At 46.4% G+C, this 17,055-nt stretch overlaps 1 protein-coding gene across 1 annotated transcript; it reads left to right on the top strand.

The window, feature by feature from the left end:
• The first annotated feature begins 13,272 nt into the window (after nucleotides 1–13,272).
• POU4F2 (POU class 4 homeobox 2) lies at nucleotides 13,273–16,836 on the top strand. Its single transcript, XM_059695313.1, has 2 exons — nucleotides 13,273–13,776; nucleotides 14,219–16,836. The coding sequence occupies exons 1-2, from the start codon at nucleotides 13,504–13,506 to the stop codon at nucleotides 15,158–15,160; spliced, it is 1,215 nt and encodes a 404-aa protein (XP_059551296.1). The 5' UTR covers nucleotides 13,273–13,503; the 3' UTR covers nucleotides 15,161–16,836.
• Nucleotides 16,837–17,055: the final 219 nt, after the last annotated feature.

Below are 17,055 nucleotides of genomic sequence, written 5' to 3'. Positions count from 1 at the left end.
TTCAATATTCTAACACTTTGAGGGGCTGCCTGAGGGATTGGTTCTGTCTTGCCTGAGTCTTGCCCCAGTTTGGGAGCCACTGAGAACAAAAATTATGACTTGGGCCAGCATGCACTCACTGGCCATTGACCTTTCCCCAAGTTAGCACAGACTAAGTGAGGAAAAGACCCAAATCCTGGCTTCTCCCTGAGGAGGGGAAAAATTGGAGCATGTGTCCAATATTCCAGCCTTTTAGGTGTTACACAAGGGACCAGCTTCTATGTGAGAAATTACTCTCTGGGAATCAACTAGGTTAGAAAAGAAAACAACCACAGTAATACAACTACCATGAGTTTTATCCCAAGGGAACAGAACAGCCCATCCAGGTCACCCCAAATGGGAAACCAAAGTACTAAAGCCAAACTCAGGTGCATGGAGCTTCCAATCAACGTTTTACTCAGGTAACCAAACAGTATCTTATATAAGGGACAGAGACCAAAACAGTCACTTTAAAAATAAAAGTACTTTAGAGGAAACAGACTCTGGGGGGGATAAAGAAATTGAAAAGAAACTCTTAGAAATATTAGAGATGTTGCTGAATAGAACTCAGAGATATAGCTAAAAAAGATAGTATCCATAAAAATATTATTTCATTTAATTTAGAGAATAAAAAGATATATTAGAGCTCTAGCTGGTTTGGCTCAGTGGATAGAGCATCAGCCTGCTGACTGAAGGATCCTGGGTTTGATTCCGGTCAGTCAGGTGCACGTGCCCAGATTTCGGGCTTGATCCCCAGTGTGGGGCATGCAGGAGGCAGCCAATCAATAATTCTCTCTTATCTTTTATGTTTCTATCTCTCTCTTCCTCTCTGAAATCAATAAAGATATATTTTTTAAAAATCTGTTAGAATTGTTTTTAATGATAGGAGAAATGAAAAACTAAATAGAAGGGTTGAAATCTAAAATTTATGAAAACATCACAGAAGAACAAAAACACAAAGAGAAAATAGTAGAGAAATATTAAGTCAGAGAATCAATCCAAATGGCCCCATATTAAATCAATAGGCATTTAAGGAGTATGGAAATATGGGAGAAAGAAATCATAAAATGTCAAAGAAATAATGCAAGAACATTTCCCAAAATGAAAGTTGTGAATTCCAATATTGAAAAATGGTCATCAAAATAAACAAACAAAAAATGCTACCCAATAAGTTTCCAGAGATTTAAAAAACAAACAGGTTTCCAACAAAAATCAAGAATGAGAATAGCCTTGAACTTTTCAAAAGGAACAAGAAATACTAGAAGACAATGGAACAATCTCTTCAGAATGCTCAGGAAAAATCTATAGCTGGTCAAATAACCACTTAAGTATAAGAATAGCATAAACCTGGTGGTTTAAAAAAAAAAAAATCTCTCATTGCACTTTCTCAGGAAGCACAGGTAATCACCCTAGAGAGAAACTGTAGATTTTGGGAAACAGGATTTAACCTAATAGGGAATCCCTAGGATAATGGTGAAGGGGGATCTAGGATGATAGCTGTCAACTAATTCAGCCTGAAGCACATCAGATATTCCAATTGAAGATTTGTCAAGAAGATTAAACCGATAAGATATTTTGTGTGTTTGGAAGTCTTAAGAGGAGATTTACATAAAGGTAGAGTTTAGATTTGAAAGGAGGAGGCGGGGGGGGGGGGCGGGGGGGAGTGAGAAAAGACTACACACCTGCCCAAAATTCACCTGCTTATAAGGGTAAGACCTGCATACAGGACACACATTGTGGGGCTGATTCCATCATGTCTGGAGAGCACGCTGTGTTGTGGACTTCAGCTGGGAAGACGGGCCCCAGCATTGCATAGGGCATTCTGTTTGCACGAGACTAAGGTAACGGACAGCCTCCCACTAGTTATTTCCCTACCTGGCTCTGCAGTCCACTAGCCAGGGGTGGTGAGCAGACTCAGGGAGAGACGCCCATCAGCTCTCCCATGTCTCCGTGATTCCTTATAACACCTCCCTGGAATAGGCCACTCCCTCTTTAGCCAGAGCCTTCTTCACCCAATCAGCGATCATCTAGTCGTCAAGGGATGGAGGTTTCAGGGGTAGGCGCTGCATTAGGCGCCTCCTCCGGCTTCCATTTCCAGGGCAGAGAAAATGAACTGCAGGTGGAGTCAGGTGCTCTACATCTCCTGCAGCAGAGCAGGAGAAAACCATTATGATCAGTTCTTAATGAACTGCGGGAATGGAGGAGGAGGCATTGGCATGGATGACTGAAAAATGCCAGGCAATACAAGCCCCACTGAGAGTTCTGAGTGAAAAGAATGAGCGAAAGGGTCGGTTTTAAAATAAAAGTTTATTACTATTGAGGCCGACAAGTCAGAACACCATTGACACAAAGACTTATTTCTCCTTTCCTGAGAGGAGGGTCATACGTTGCCATGGGGCCAAATGGGAGACAGGGGGAGTGAGAGGGAATGTAGGCAAGAGACTTTATTGTGATTTCCACAGGAAAAACATGGGTGAGGCAGGAAAGCGGGCTTAGGATGGGCTAGTTTGAGTAATTTCAGCGTGCTCTGGATCTCAGGGACTGGCCCTGGTTGTCTGGGGTGACTGGAGCAGTGGTAAGTGGCCCTGAGTGTAGTGCTCCATAAAGGAAGTTGCTGGGCATATGGGCTCTGGATTAGTTGGTGTGTATGTAAAAGCCCCATTCACAGGCAAGTTATTTGCTATCTCTTGGAATTAGCTAACTCTAGGGTGGGCGGTCTCTCTCTAACGAAGACCCCACGATGTTAAAACATCAAAAATATAGGCTAAAATGAAATGATTAATACAGCATTCCTTTTCCCCAGCTTTTAAAAATTTCATATATAGGTGAGATCACACAGTATTTCTCTTTGTCTGACTTATTTAACTTAGCATGGAACTCTCAGGGGCTATCCATGTTGTTACAAATAAGAAGATTTTCTTTTTTGTGGTTGAATAATATTCCATTGTGTACAATTATAGACATCCCACATCATCTATGCCCGTTCATCCACTGACAGACACATAAGTTGTTTTCATATCTTGGCCACGTATTATTCTCTGTTTTTGATAGTGTGTGTGTGTGTGTGTGTGTGTGTGTGTGTGTGTGTGTGTGTGGTTTTGGTAAGCCTAAAACATTTTGTAATTTAAAATTTGAAATAAAAAATAATAATTTAGCAACACAATAATTTAATCCTATTAAAGAAAGAGAAAGAAATATGCCAGATAAGCACAATGTTGATAATGCCTACTTTGGCATTTGAAAGGCAAAGAAAAAGTGCAATGAGCACATGCCATCACAAAGTATACAGAATTTGTGTCTTGAAGAAGAGAGATCTTAACACTTTAAAATACAGCATGCTTGTCATGATGCTTGGTCAGTTTAAGTCACATGTATATCAGGAAAAACTAGTCAAAGCACAAGGCTATAGCATCTTCCAGAGTACATGTTAGCTGAATGTGTGGTGTCTGCATGATCTATCTAGGCACATAAAAAAGAGAAAGGGGGATATAATAGCACATATTTGGGTCCAAATATTCTACTTCTATGGCTGATTTTCACATTCTGTATATATGGGATTTACAGGCAAATCATAGGCCATATATAAAATTTCAAGAAAGAATAAAGGTTTAAAGGTAAGTTTGTTGTCATTGTAGTAATGTGCTTCTGCAGCATTAAAAAATTGAGAGTGGATGCCTACAAGGAATCTAACATGCTTTATGCACTCAACTCATATTTATATAGCTAGAAAGTATTTGCAAGCTTTGTAGTCAATCTATTGGACTTTTTCTTAGTTTTTTAAATTTGTTTGTTTCTTACAAAAGTCATGCTGTCCTGTTTCTAATTCACTTGGGGATAGGGAGGGAAGGAAGGAAGGGAAGAAGGAAGGAAGGAAGGAAGGAAGGAAGGAAGGAAGGAAGGAAGGAAGGAAGGAGGCTTCAAATTCTTTAGATGCACAAGATTTGACATAGGCTGTAGGTCACCACTTCCTGGTGGTGTCCCAGCAGATGCCTCAGCCATGACTTCATTGAATTCCAGTTTGTTGTCTGCAAATCTCTCCTTTTGTAAGATTTCCCTTTATCTCTGAAAAGAGGCCGTGAAGTCTGCTTTCTGCCAGGCTGCTTTGATTTCCTCCCAGATCCTCCAAACATCAACAGAGCACTCTAGGGGCAGTCCCATGTGTCTCGCAAACAAAATAAAGAAGAATATGAAGGGAAAACCAGAATGGAGTTGCTATATCTTTCGTCCAACACCTTTTTAAAGGTCTAGCATATGATTGATGGCTTACTGTATGATTATGTGTAGAACACTATTCTAAAGACTTTGAACTCTGAAAAATACATACTGTAAAGAGAATAAATATAATTTAGGTAATAGAAAAATACACTCACGCATTTTTTAAAATATATTTTATTGATTTTTTACAGAGAGGAAGAGAGAGGGATAGAGAGTTAGAAACATCGATCAGCTGCTCCTGCACACCTCCTACTGGGGATGTGCCTGCAACCAAAGTACATGCCCTTGACTGGAATCGAACCTGGGACCCTTCAGTCCACAGGCCGACGCTCTATCCACTGAGCCAAATCGGTTAGGGCACACATGTTTTTTATACTAGGATGCAACTCCTTTGGTGAGGAGTATAAGAAAAAGGTTGGCATTGAATCCATAAAGAATGATTAATCCTTTTTTTTTCACATGACCACAAATAGGGGAAGGGAACAAACCACTGTCTTTAGAGGGTCATTGTTTTATGAAACTCTTGTGGGATGGGATTGTCCAACCAACATCTATTACAGAGGCATGGATCTCCTAGGCACCTATAAATATTTGTCAATGAGGATCGTTAATAGACAAGCCATCTGGTGCCCCCAATCTTCAGAATTCAATAAAGTCTGTATTGTTATTGCTCAAGAGATTTCTGTTGTATAAACTCAGACACTCGGTTTATATGCTGATGGAAGAGGAAGGTCCAAACTAACTCTGAGAGAATTAAAATATGCAGGTGGGGAAAACAAGGAAACCCTCTCCTTTCACAAGTGCTCAGTTCTTGGTTAACTTCTCATTAGCAGTCTGCTCACATTTCATTTCCATTAAGAGTATTCCGTTTTCTTTGTCTAAAGTGTTGAGTGGTTATGAATAGTAAGGACAGACTATCTGTAATTATTTTTTAATTATTAATGGTTTTGTTAGATCCTTTCACTTTTACATTACATTTCTGTTAATGTAAGTTAAATCAAAATGTACTTCAGTTGCCAAGCTGTTCCCCAATGTATTTTTCATTCTTTCATAACATTACTTCAGATTTCCACAAGGTATCTATGAGAAAGCTTGTCTTTCTGGAGTCACTGTCAGCACGCTAATAAACTCAGGGACTATCCTGTTCTGCCAATTCACTGGCCACGACATTGGTCATCACCAAATCTCTAAACTCCCCAAAATACCTGATGTCAGCATCACAACATGTACCAAAGTTATTTGATCTTAGCCAGAATCTTTGGGCTGAACGCAGAGCATCTGCTTGATGAAGGTCCTTTGGCACTTTATACACATGAAGATTCTTAACTAGCAACCAAAGGAGAAAGGGGAAATGAGTGAGTTTGAAAGGAACAGGCACCAGAGGAAGAAACTAGTGTCCAGGTTTTGTGGTCCAGCTAGGTACCTTGAAGATCAGTGTAGGCAGAACGAACATTCTAGTATGGGCCTTAGGAAGATAATGATAGCTGGGGGGAGAAAGCATTTCCCTGGGGAGAAGGAAAAAAATCCACCTTTTAATCAATTTTTCCATCATCAGCAGAATGGCACTTTCCCATGGTGCACTATTCCCTCAGAGACATGGCCCTGGCTTGCATTTACTAGGGGCCTGGTTTCAGATCTAGTATGAAACAACTCACACAAATTCAAGTAATAGCCCTAGTGAGCTAAACGGAGAGAGAGTGGGTGAGACTTTTTGCTTGTTTTTTACCTACACAGAGCCCTCAGAGCCAGGGGTTCTTGTGCCATTACAGTTGACACTTCTGAGAAGAAATGTTACTTCTTCAGCTGTGCGCAGTGGAAGGAGGGGGAGCCTAGTGCTAGGCAAAACTCCTGGCCCGTGTGGGTGCAGCGACCCCCAAGGAGTCCCGGAAGGGAGCCAGCTCTTAGTGAAAAGTATAGCGTTATCAAACACTGCATCGAACACAAACGCTACCAAAAATGACTGGATACATTATGCAGAGGGATTTCTGGATTTCTTTCAAGTAATTAAGTTTCGATTTCCTGCATTTATTTTAGTTCCAGGAAGCGCGAGGCGCCAAGGATTGCAAAATCTTCATTGATTGTTCCGATGCCTTAACTTTGATTTCGTGACTGGACTTAACTTTGGGAAGAGGTAAACACACCAGCCAGGAAAATTTACTGCAACAAAAAATAACTGTTTTCTTGGGGCAAGTAAACACGGGGGTGCTTGCTTGGAGATGGAACAGTGAGGTCTGTCCCCTCCCTCCAAAGAGATTCGAGAAGCCGGGGAGGAGGGGGAGCAGGTGTTCGTCTCAGTGTGCGTGCGTGACTGTCAGCACGTGTGTGCCTGCGTGCGTGGGTGTGTGAGCGTGTCTGTGAGGATGTCCAGTGCGTCAGTGTGTGAATCTGCGTCCCCCCGCCCCCCGCGCTCAGGGGCAAGCGGAGTTGGATGCGCAGGACTGAGTCCTTCCCTGGGGCAGGTGGTAATTCCTTGGAGCCTGTTGTGTTTGCTCCCAAGGTTGGTCGACTCCAGTGGGTCCAATCAGCTGTGCCCTGCGTGCGGGCTCCTCGCCACACACAGCGTCAGCAAAGCTACCTGGCAGAACCGCGAAGGCGTCTGGGGGTCCCGCGGGCAGCCAGCGGACCCGGGCTGGTAGCGTCCGGCGTCCTGCGCCCGGCGTCCTCCTCCTCCCTGCCTGCTTTATTTGAAATTGAACTCTGCTTCCTTCCCTCCACCAGGGAAAGAGGGAACGGTTGTTTTCCTTTCCACCTTGCCTCGGCTCACCCCTTGTCTCTTGCCCGGCCACTTTCCTCAGTCCAGAATAACCTAGGGAGAGCCCCACGTGGCTCGCCCGACGACTCCAGGCCCCTGGCCCTGGCGCAAGTCTGTCCCTGTCCCCAGAGCGCGCCCTCCAGAGCACCAATGGCCACTTGCTTTTGTTCCCCTCCCTTCGCCCTGCCGGGCCTTGAGAGGAGGGCTGGACGCTGCAAGCCCGGATTTCCAGAAGGGCCTGGGGACGCCGGATGCCAGGTTTCCGGAGACGCTGGCGGACCGCTCGAATTGGGAGGTGGAGAAGGAGAGTGAGCCGGGAAGGCTCTGGAGGGAGGCCGTGCCATGGGGCAGAGAGGGTGCCTGACACCTTTGAGCGAAGCGGGGAGACTTGGAGCTCACGGAGAGACGGTGGAGAGGGAACATGAGAGACAAACGCAGCAGTTCTGGCGGACCGCTTGGAAGAGGAAAGACGTTTGAGCAAAATGCGCGCGTCACTCTGGGAACGTAGCCCGCGTCTCAGGACGCAGGGAACCCAGGAGAGCGCGCCTCCCGCAGCACTTCCTTCTGCGGCCAGCAATCTCTGCGCGCCCAGAAGTCTCCGTTTCAAGGAGAACTCCCTTCTTTTCTTTCTTTCTTTTCCCTGGAGCAGGCGAGGCCTCCATGGAGGCTTCTAATCACCTCCTACACTTCAGCCCCAAGCTTCGGAATCCGGAGAGAGCTCAGGGCGTCTGATTCTATTCCGGATCCTTGAGGAGAGGAGATGGGGGTGGAGGGGGGCTGTCTATCCTTTCCCTCTTTCCTCCCCCAAGTCCTGTCTACCCAGGATTGAAACGGTGCATGAATAGGGTCAGACCTACCCTGTAAGAAATCTTCCTTGCAATCCAACTCAATTCTGTTTGAAATACAAAGAAGTCACACTGCCCTTATGGATTAAAATTTAATAAAACATATTCGCTCCGGCAAAATATGAACGCACTGCTCAAAATTTAATAGCAAATGAGGAGACAATGACTTCTCCCCTCGGGATGGCTGCGGGCGAATTCGGGATTGGGACCCCACTACCGGGGAGTTTGAGTGGAATCTCCAGCCACTCCTCACCCACCTGGAGGGAAGTCGGTCACTTCTGTCCGCCTCTGGCAGCAGATGGGATGGAAACTATTGTCAAACGGGCTTGGCAAGAAGAAAGGTGCTCCTCTCAGTGGTCCCACAGTGTATCCATGTTTCATGTCTGTGCTTTAAAAGTCACTTTGTTGTTTTTGGTTTAGTAGGCAAGTCTGTAGGTGTGCAGAGGCACCAACGTCGATAGGTGCTTGGGCATAAGAGTGTATGTGGAGGTCATATGAAGCAGATTTCAGATACGGGGCCATTTATTGCCAACTATCCAGTGCTTTAGAAGACCTCCACTCACTGGGAGGCCGGAGTCTTTCTTCATCGGTGAGCAGCTTCCACATTTACTGGAGCACTTTGCAGCAATGCCTGTGGGCAAAACGAAAATGGGTTTTCTTGACATCACTGCAAATATGTTGGTATTCTGGACACTCCTGGAAGGAATGATTGCAAGACTGCAAGTCCTGATGATGAAGGAAGTATTGCATTTTCCCACTAATGAAACACAATTACTGCTGTTCATTTTTCACTTTAGGTGAGAAAGGGGGAAATCTAACTCTAGGAGTTTTTAAAAAGTGTATTTTTCAGGGGAAGGGAATATAGGAAATAAACTCCTGAACTGCTTGACAACTACACATTTTATCTCAACTTGTTAATTAGCATGAAGAGCTTCGTTTGTTTTTTCCTGCCTGGAATTAGAGATATCACTGAGAAATATCTGGGAGATTTAAAAAAATCATATTGAAAGTAATTTAAGGCTATATGGATTTTAGCCATCAGGAAATATTCTCTTGGGAGCTGTCCTGCTTAAAATAGTTTCAGTCAATAAACTCCATATCAAACAAAGTTTTTCCCCCAGTTATTTCAACAGTGCCCTCTTTATTTCACGAATTTATTATACTACCTTATTTACCATATGAAATGGTGACAAGTGTTTAGCATTTTGGAGATCAGTTGTCAGTTGCTATTAAAATCAAGATTAATTCATATTAACGATATGCATTTCTCAATACTCCCAGGTGACAACATACATTAAAACAACTATTGCAAGTAATTAAGCTCAATAAAGGAGGAGGGGACAGGGAGAGGTTCAAAACACCCCCAATATTTGATTTTGCAATCCAAGTTCAGCAGACTGTTGCCACAACAATGCTTGGGAAACTCCTCAGGGTGGCTTTTCACTTTACATCTAATTAGGCACCTAATGAAAGAGAAGAATTTTTCCCCCATGTGGTTTTTTCTCCTTGATATTCTTTTTTTTCCTTAATTTTTTCTTAATCCCTTCATCTTTTTCACCCAGCCCTCCAATTCCCCTCCCCTCTAACAGCTGTCAGTCTGTTCTCTGTATCTATGAGTCTGTTTCTATATTCTTAATTACTTTTGTTCATTAGATTCCACAAATAAGTGAAATCATATGGTACTTGTTTTTCTCTGACTGGCTTAATTTACATAGCATAATACTCTCCAGGTCCATCCATGCTGTCCCAAAAGGTAAGATTTCCTTCTTTTTTACAGCTGAGTAGTATTCCATTGCATGAATGTACCACTGCTTTCTTATCCACTCATCTACTCATGGGCACTTGGGCTGCTTCCAACTCTTGGCTATTGTAAATAATGCTGCAATGAACACAGAGGTGCATATATTCTTTTGAATCAAGGTTTCTTCAGATATATTCCCAGAAGTGGAATCACTGGGTCACAAGGCAGTTCCATTTTTATTTTTTTTGGTGTAAATCCATACTGCTTTCCACAGTGGCTACACTAATATGCATTTCCACCAACAGTGCACCAGGGTTTCCCTTTCTCCATATCTTTGCCAGCACTTTTTGTTTCTTGATTTATTGATAGTAGCCATTCTGGCAGGTGTGAGGTGATACCTCATTGTAGTTTTAATTTGCATTTCTCTGATGATTAGTGATGTCGAGCATATTTTCATATGTCTATTGGCCATCTATATATCCACTTTGGAGAAGTGTCTATTCAGGTTCTTTGCCCATTTTTTAATTGGATTGTCTGTGGTGTGTGTGTGTGTGTGTGTGTGTGTGTGTGTGTGCGCGCGTTGAGTTTCCTTGATATTTTTACATCTTAATTTAAACACACAAACAGCCCTAACCGGTTTGGCTCAGTGGACAGAGCGTTGGCCTGCGGACTGAAGGGTTCCGGGTTCAATTTCAATTCCGGTCAAGGGCATGTACTTTGGTTGTGGGCACATCCCCAGTAGGGGGTGTGCAGGAAGCAGCTGATTGATGTTTCCCTCTCGTCCATGTTGCTAACTCTCTATCCCTCTCCCTTCCTCTCTGTAAAAAAATCAATAAAATATATTTAAAAAAATAAAATAAACACACAAGCAGATTGTTTAGGAGATGCAATATCCAAAGTTTCTCCTGTGATTCACTTAGTATTATAATCTGGGGAAACTAGGTAGACACATATATTTGTCTTCCAGTTACTGTCTTCCTGCACTCTCACGAGCCATGTTAACCTTACACAGAATTGATAGAAAACATACCCAAAATATTTTAATGGGTTTTTTATTAGGCTTTAGAGATGCTCAACAGTTTATACTAATTAGACTATTCAAAGCCTTTTGAAGATTAAGCAAATTGGACAACCCTTGTTAATTAGAACATAATTTAAAGTTTGAAATTATATCACTGATGAAGTAGTCTAATTAGTATGACAATATGTTAATGGGCAAGTGAGACACAGCATCAGTGGAGTTTGGTGTGAACCTCTCCAAGGCTTGAACAAAAATCCTCCCTCCAATGCTGGCATTAATAAAAGATTTCTATAGACTTCAGCCTTTCCACGATGACATACAATTTATAGTACATACAATGCATTAGCCCATAGTGCTGCTCAATATTTTCACTATTATGAAAACTAATAAATTCGTCAAGCTGAATTAAGCATACAAATCAGATGAGGCATAGCAGATTACACAGTGAAGCGCGGTGTCTCCCGAGCCTAAATGAAATTTCAATCTAATAATTCCTTCCTGGCCCAGTCATAATTTGTTTAGAGATGTTGCTCTACTTCTTTCAAAGCGCTATTCGCACTATAATTAAATGATACTCAAGCTTTTAACTTTGATTTATTTCATTTCTCGAAGCTTGAGACAGTGAGAGCTGTACAATGTCATTTTTTTTATTTCCTTGAAAATTACCCTGGTTGTTGTTGATATAGAAATTAAACACCTAAACATTTACTTGAACCGTCCGGGGCAAGCCACATTCATTTATGTCAACAACCCCTCTCCAGTCCCTTGTCCAGGCCCCTCGGCTCAGCTACTGAAGGTAGGAGGAATCCCCTTGGCTACTATTTACTTATTCCTCCACAGAAGGGAGGAGAAAGGCAAACCTGGGAGTAGCACAGGAAAGCGCAAGGGGGTTAAGGACCATGGACAGATCCCGTCGCGTGCTGTTTGCGGCTTCTTCCCAGTCCTGGCTGTACTAAGGTCTCTGCTCCCAGTTTGAACCTGGCGTCCTGCCCCGTTGAGGTCAGGGGTCAACCGGCGGCCCCCTTCTTGCTGCTGCCGCGGGGCTTCCGGGTGCTGACCACTCGATGGCCCCCCTTCGCCACGCTTCCTCCCACTCTGATTTGTCCCAGAGCGCGCCAGCGCCTCTCAGGCCTGCCGCCTGCTCTCGCACCTGCTCGCCTTCCCCAGGCACTGGGTGCCTGCACCTGCTCCCAGCCACCCCCGTCCTCGTCGGCCACCCGCAGGATCAGCGTCCGGACCTTTTCACCCTCACCTGCACCCCGCTCCTTCCGCGCTCTGTGGAGGTGACAGCAGCCCCCAACAGCAAGGAAAGTAGAGAGAAGGCACCAGAGCGGGGAGGAGAGGAAGGCTGTGGTGTGTGTGTGTGTGTGTGTGTGTGTGTGTGTGTGTGTGTAGGAGAGGTTGTCTCCTTCTTTTACAATTGGAACAGTGTGTGTCCACTTCTAAGAAAAGTGGTACCCACTGGGACAAAACTGTTGGCTAAAAATAGGCTATCTCTTCACCGAGTGGCTGTGGAAATGAAGATAAGTGGGACTTGTGCCAGCCCTTGAGGGCGTGTGTGTGTGTGTGTGTGAGTGTGTGTGTGTGTGTTGGGGTGTGGGGGGGAGGGAGTTCAGTAGCACATGCGCTTTTTGATCTTTGGCCCTGCCTCTCCCTCTGTCATTTGCCCCTTCCTCCTTTGATTGTGGCTAATGAAGAATAATAAATCCAACGGCAGGGTTTGCCCATGGATCCGCCCAAGACCCAACTCATACTGAACTGGATACAGGGAGGAGGAGGAGAAAGATCCGTAGGAAGAGAAAAGAGGGTGGAGAGGAGTGTGTGTCGGTGGTGGTGCTGGGGGCGTACGCGGGGACAAGGGGCGGAGGGGGGAGTCGCATGCGCACAGGCGACCCGAGCCTGCTCAGAGGCCGTCCAATCCGCTGAGAGCGGCGAGGAGCCAAGGGAGAGAAAGCCCTGCAGCCCTGTCGACCCCCGGTCTCTTGGGCACCAGGCACCCACCGGGCCGAGGGGGTGCAGAGCAGAGCACCAACCACTGCGCGCATTGGACGGAAGCGCAGAGCAGCGCGGAGGAACCCGGTCGAGGGCAGCATCCGGGTCCACCGGTGTGGCCGGGAGCCTGGGATCGGGGTCACCAAAGCTGCGGGGAGGGGCGGGCCAAGTGGGGGCGGGGGCGTGGAACTTAGCGGTAAACAGGGGGCGGGGGAGGCAGCCAGGTAAGAGACGTTCTGAGCAGTCCAGGGAAAACCCCACTCGAGGTTGGCTTGGCCCGCAACTTTACTTAGGAGTTCCGTTTCCCGGTGAGGCGCGTCTCCAGAAGGGGCTGGAGGCCGGCTCCTAAGTAGGAACTGCCCCCGGACTGGAGTGTAGACCTGGCCAGTGGGTGGGGTGGAGAGGGCACTAAGGTAAGTGAGAGCTGCGGGGCGCCGAGAAGGGGCGGTGGCGTCGGAGCCGGCTGGAGCCCAAAGGGAAGGTGGAGGGCGCGGCGGGAGAGCAGGAGGCGGGTATCTGAAAGGGCCGGAGCCTGGAGGGAGCAGAGGCGGAGAAGGGGCGAAGATAGACTCGAACAGGGGAGGGCGGAGGCGCGCGGGAGGGAGGGCAGGAGGGGGTGCGGGGGCAGGCGCAGGGAGAGGGGAGTATAACTCCGCTGCCGCGAGGCGCGGGGGCAGTTTCGGGCGCCCAGGTCTGCAGCTAGCGCCTAGCGGAGCCTAGCACCGGATCAGACTGACGCCGGAGCCAGCGGAGGAGCGCGTAGTCGGGGCAAGACGCGCCAAGCTCGGAGCAGCGGCGGGTGAGCGCAACTTTACACCGCCCGTCCTCGCCGCCGCTCTTGACCAGCACTTCTCGGGAGGGTCCCGGCAGCCGGGGTCACTTCTTGCGCTACGGACCAGCGCTCCGGCCAGCTGGGAAGATGATGATGATGTCCCTGAACAGCAAGCAGGCGTTCAGCATGCCGCACGGCAGCAGCCTGCACGTGGAGCCCAAGTACTCGGCACTGCACAGTGCCTCTCCCGGCTCCTCCGCTCCTGCGGCGCCCGCGGCCAGCTCTCCCAGCAGCTCCAGCAATGCTGGCGGCAGTGGCGGCGGTGGCGGCGGAGGCCGGAGCAGTAGCTCCAGCAGCAGTGGTAGCGGCGGCGGAGGGGGTTCCGAGGCGATGCGGAGAGCGTGTCTTCCAACCCCACCGGTGCGTATTTCTGCATAATCACCGCTTAGAGGCACATTTTGACAGCCCCTTTATCTGCTTGATGTTTTTTTCATGTCTGCACAGCAAATCACCCCACACCTCCAACCAATTTCCCCCCCTCTCTTATGTATTCAGCGGGTCTTTCCTTTCATATTAATTTTTATGACCTGGGATGTTGCCTGTGCGCGTGCTGTGTTGTGTTGTGTTTGCAGGCTCACATTCCTCCTCCTCGTGCACGCTCAGTTTCTCTGGGTGGCTTCCTGCCTCTCCTCCTCACCTGCAAATTTCAGGATTATTACTGTTGCTACTAATTATTATTATTTTAACGTTCTGGGAATGTTGTAGGCGCGGCCGCGGTGTGGAGAGAAGGGCCGGGGCTTCCGGAGAGCGCGCGCACAATTCCCTGCTGAGCGTAATGTGTGCCTTTTACTTGCAATTGCAGAGCAATATATTCGGCGGGCTGGATGAGAGTCTGCTGGCCCGCGCCGAGGCTCTGGCGGCCGTGGACATCGTCTCCCAGAGCAAGAGCCACCACCACCACCCGCCCCACCACAGCCCCTTCAAGCCGGACGCCACCTACCACACCATGAACACCATCCCGTGCACGTCCTCTGCCTCCTCATCGTCGGTGCCCATCTCGCACCCGTCCGCGCTGGCAGGCACGCACCACCACCACCATCACCACCACCACCACCACCATCAGCCACACCAGGCGCTGGAGGGAGAGCTGCTGGAGCACCTGAGTCCCGGGTTGGCGCTGGGTGCCATGGCGGGCCCCGACGGCGCCGTGGTATCCACGCCAGCTCATGCGCCGCACATGGCTACCATGAACCCCATGCATCAAGCAGCGCTCAGCATGGCCCACACTCACGGGCTGCCCTCACACATGGGCTGCATGAGCGACGTGGACGCCGACCCCCGGGACCTGGAGGCATTCGCCGAGCGCTTCAAGCAGCGACGCATCAAGCTGGGGGTGACCCAGGCTGATGTGGGCTCCGCGCTGGCCAACCTCAAGATCCCCGGCGTGGGCTCGCTGAGCCAGAGCACCATCTGCAGGTTTGAGTCCCTCACGCTGTCGCACAACAATATGATCGCGCTCAAACCCATCTTGCAAGCATGGCTTGAGGAGGCCGAGAAGTCCCACCGCGAGAAGCTCACCAAGCCGGAGCTCTTCAACAGCGCAGAGAAGAAGCGCAAACGCACATCCATCGCGGCGCCGGAGAAACGCTCGCTGGAAGCCTACTTCGCCATCCAGCCGCGGCCCTCCTCCGAGAAGATCGCCGCCATCGCGGAGAAGCTGGACCTTAAGAAAAACGTGGTGCGCGTCTGGTTCTGCAACCAGAGGCAAAAACAGAAAAGAATGAAATATTCTGCGGGCATTTAGGAGACCCTTGGCCTCTCCAGGGACAACCCCCCTCCTCATCCCCTCTTTTCCCTCCCTCCCTCTCTCTCTCCTGCCCCTTTTCTTTCCACGTTTGGCGACCAGAAATCATTCCAGTAAATGTGAATCCAGAGAAAGTGGGGGATTGGAGAGTGAGCGCGCAGCTGAGCCGCAAGCCCGGTGAGAATGTGAAACGACTCCTGCAAGGAAAGAAAAACAAAAGAAGGGATTTGTCAAGTTGCAGCAAAGTTGTCCCTTTGAGCCCCACCCCAGCCCGGAAAAGGCACCTGGACTTCCGCAGAGGAAGCCTGGGGGCTGGCTGTTCGCGGGAAGGCAGAAGAGACAGCCCTTTGAAAGGCCCCCAGAATGATCAAGTAAGATTTGTTTTTATTCCTAAAGACATCACCCTTGTTCAAGTTTAAAAGTACCCTTTGCAGCTATTTTTCAGAAATAGAAATTGATTCAGGACTGGAACTTTAAACTAGAGTTGATGCTTAATGTGACAGAGACATCTCTAAAGTATTTTGAATTTTAAAAAAGATGGCAGATTTTCTGCATTTACACTGTATATTATATATATATTTTTATTGTGGTTCTTACCCCCTTCGTCCTTCTCTGAAGTGTTAATGCTTAAGAAAGGAGTTGCGCCTGCTGTGTTCACTGATCTTGAAAGCTATTATTAGATTATTGCCGAACAACCCTCTGTAAATTATTAATTTATCTCTCTGGCAACTTAATTTGTAAACATTCTAATTAATTAAACTTCTTTAGTCTTAAAAATGGGGGGGGAGTATGGTTAGTGAAGTTAAAAAATGTTTATGTTTGATGAGTTTACTGAATTTTTACAGCTTTCCTATTAACACTGTTTCTTTCAGCCCATTTGTATATGCTCACTTGGAATGAAGAATTTTTTCTTTGTTTTTACTGGTAGTGTTCTGATTTGTGAGTTGACACTCAGTAATGGATGTCTTAATTGTGTAGACCTGATTCACTGTCCAAAGTATTGTTTACTTCGTTACATATTTAATGGGGATTCCCACATTGTCCCCACTGTACATGCTCTTACACACCCTTTTATACACACACACACACACACACACACACACACACACACACCTCTAATGGAAGAGAAGAAGTGAAGCAGTTGGAAACATGACTATAATGCATCATTTTCTAGCTTTTGGTGCATTTGCCACTTGGTGTTTGTTCTTCCAGATTCTAAGATTTCACCAAGGTATTTCAGTCTTCTGGTTTTCAATTGCTTTGTTAACTACATTTTAACATTTATAGGATTCCTTCGGTTTTTCCTTTTGGAGGTTTGTTTGTAGAAAAACTAATTTTTCTCAAAGAAAGACAGTGCACTGCTTGTAAATTCACATTGTCTGGTAAAATTCTTTTGGAACAAAAAAATGGGTACATGATGACTGGTACCTTATCTACTGTAAATATTTCATTCAAAACGATACACATATAGATATATTCTTACAAATTTTGCTGTATTGCTGTTCCATCTAAGGATCTCCGAAGTCTTGAGTTCTGTATATGACCTGGTTTCTTGTTTTTGTTAATAGATGGTTTATTTACTATGGTAATGTATTATTTTTGGTGTGGTTTGATTGTCTTTTATTGAAGAGATGATTTTAATGTTTTATTGGCAAAGTATGCATTTTTTTCATTAAAATGTGCTATTAAAATTAAATGGCTTTTAAAATGTGATGTTTTAAATCATTTACATTGGAATTATTTTGATAGGGAATTTTTTAAAAACAGAAACACATTTTATGGTTTATTATGGAGAGGCTGTTATCAAAGTCTGACTTGGATTTAGTAGGAGGTGTTTCTCTAGGAAAGTGTAAAATGACAGGGTTTTCATGGCCTCCTAACAGTCAGAGCTCATC

Source organism: Myotis daubentonii, chromosome 5 (genome assembly GCF_963259705.1).
Source record: "Myotis daubentonii chromosome 5, mMyoDau2.1, whole genome shotgun sequence".
Lineage (NCBI taxonomy): Eukaryota > Metazoa > Chordata > Mammalia > Chiroptera > Vespertilionidae > Myotis > Myotis daubentonii.
This window is presented reverse-complemented; position numbering and strand designations above follow the sequence as displayed.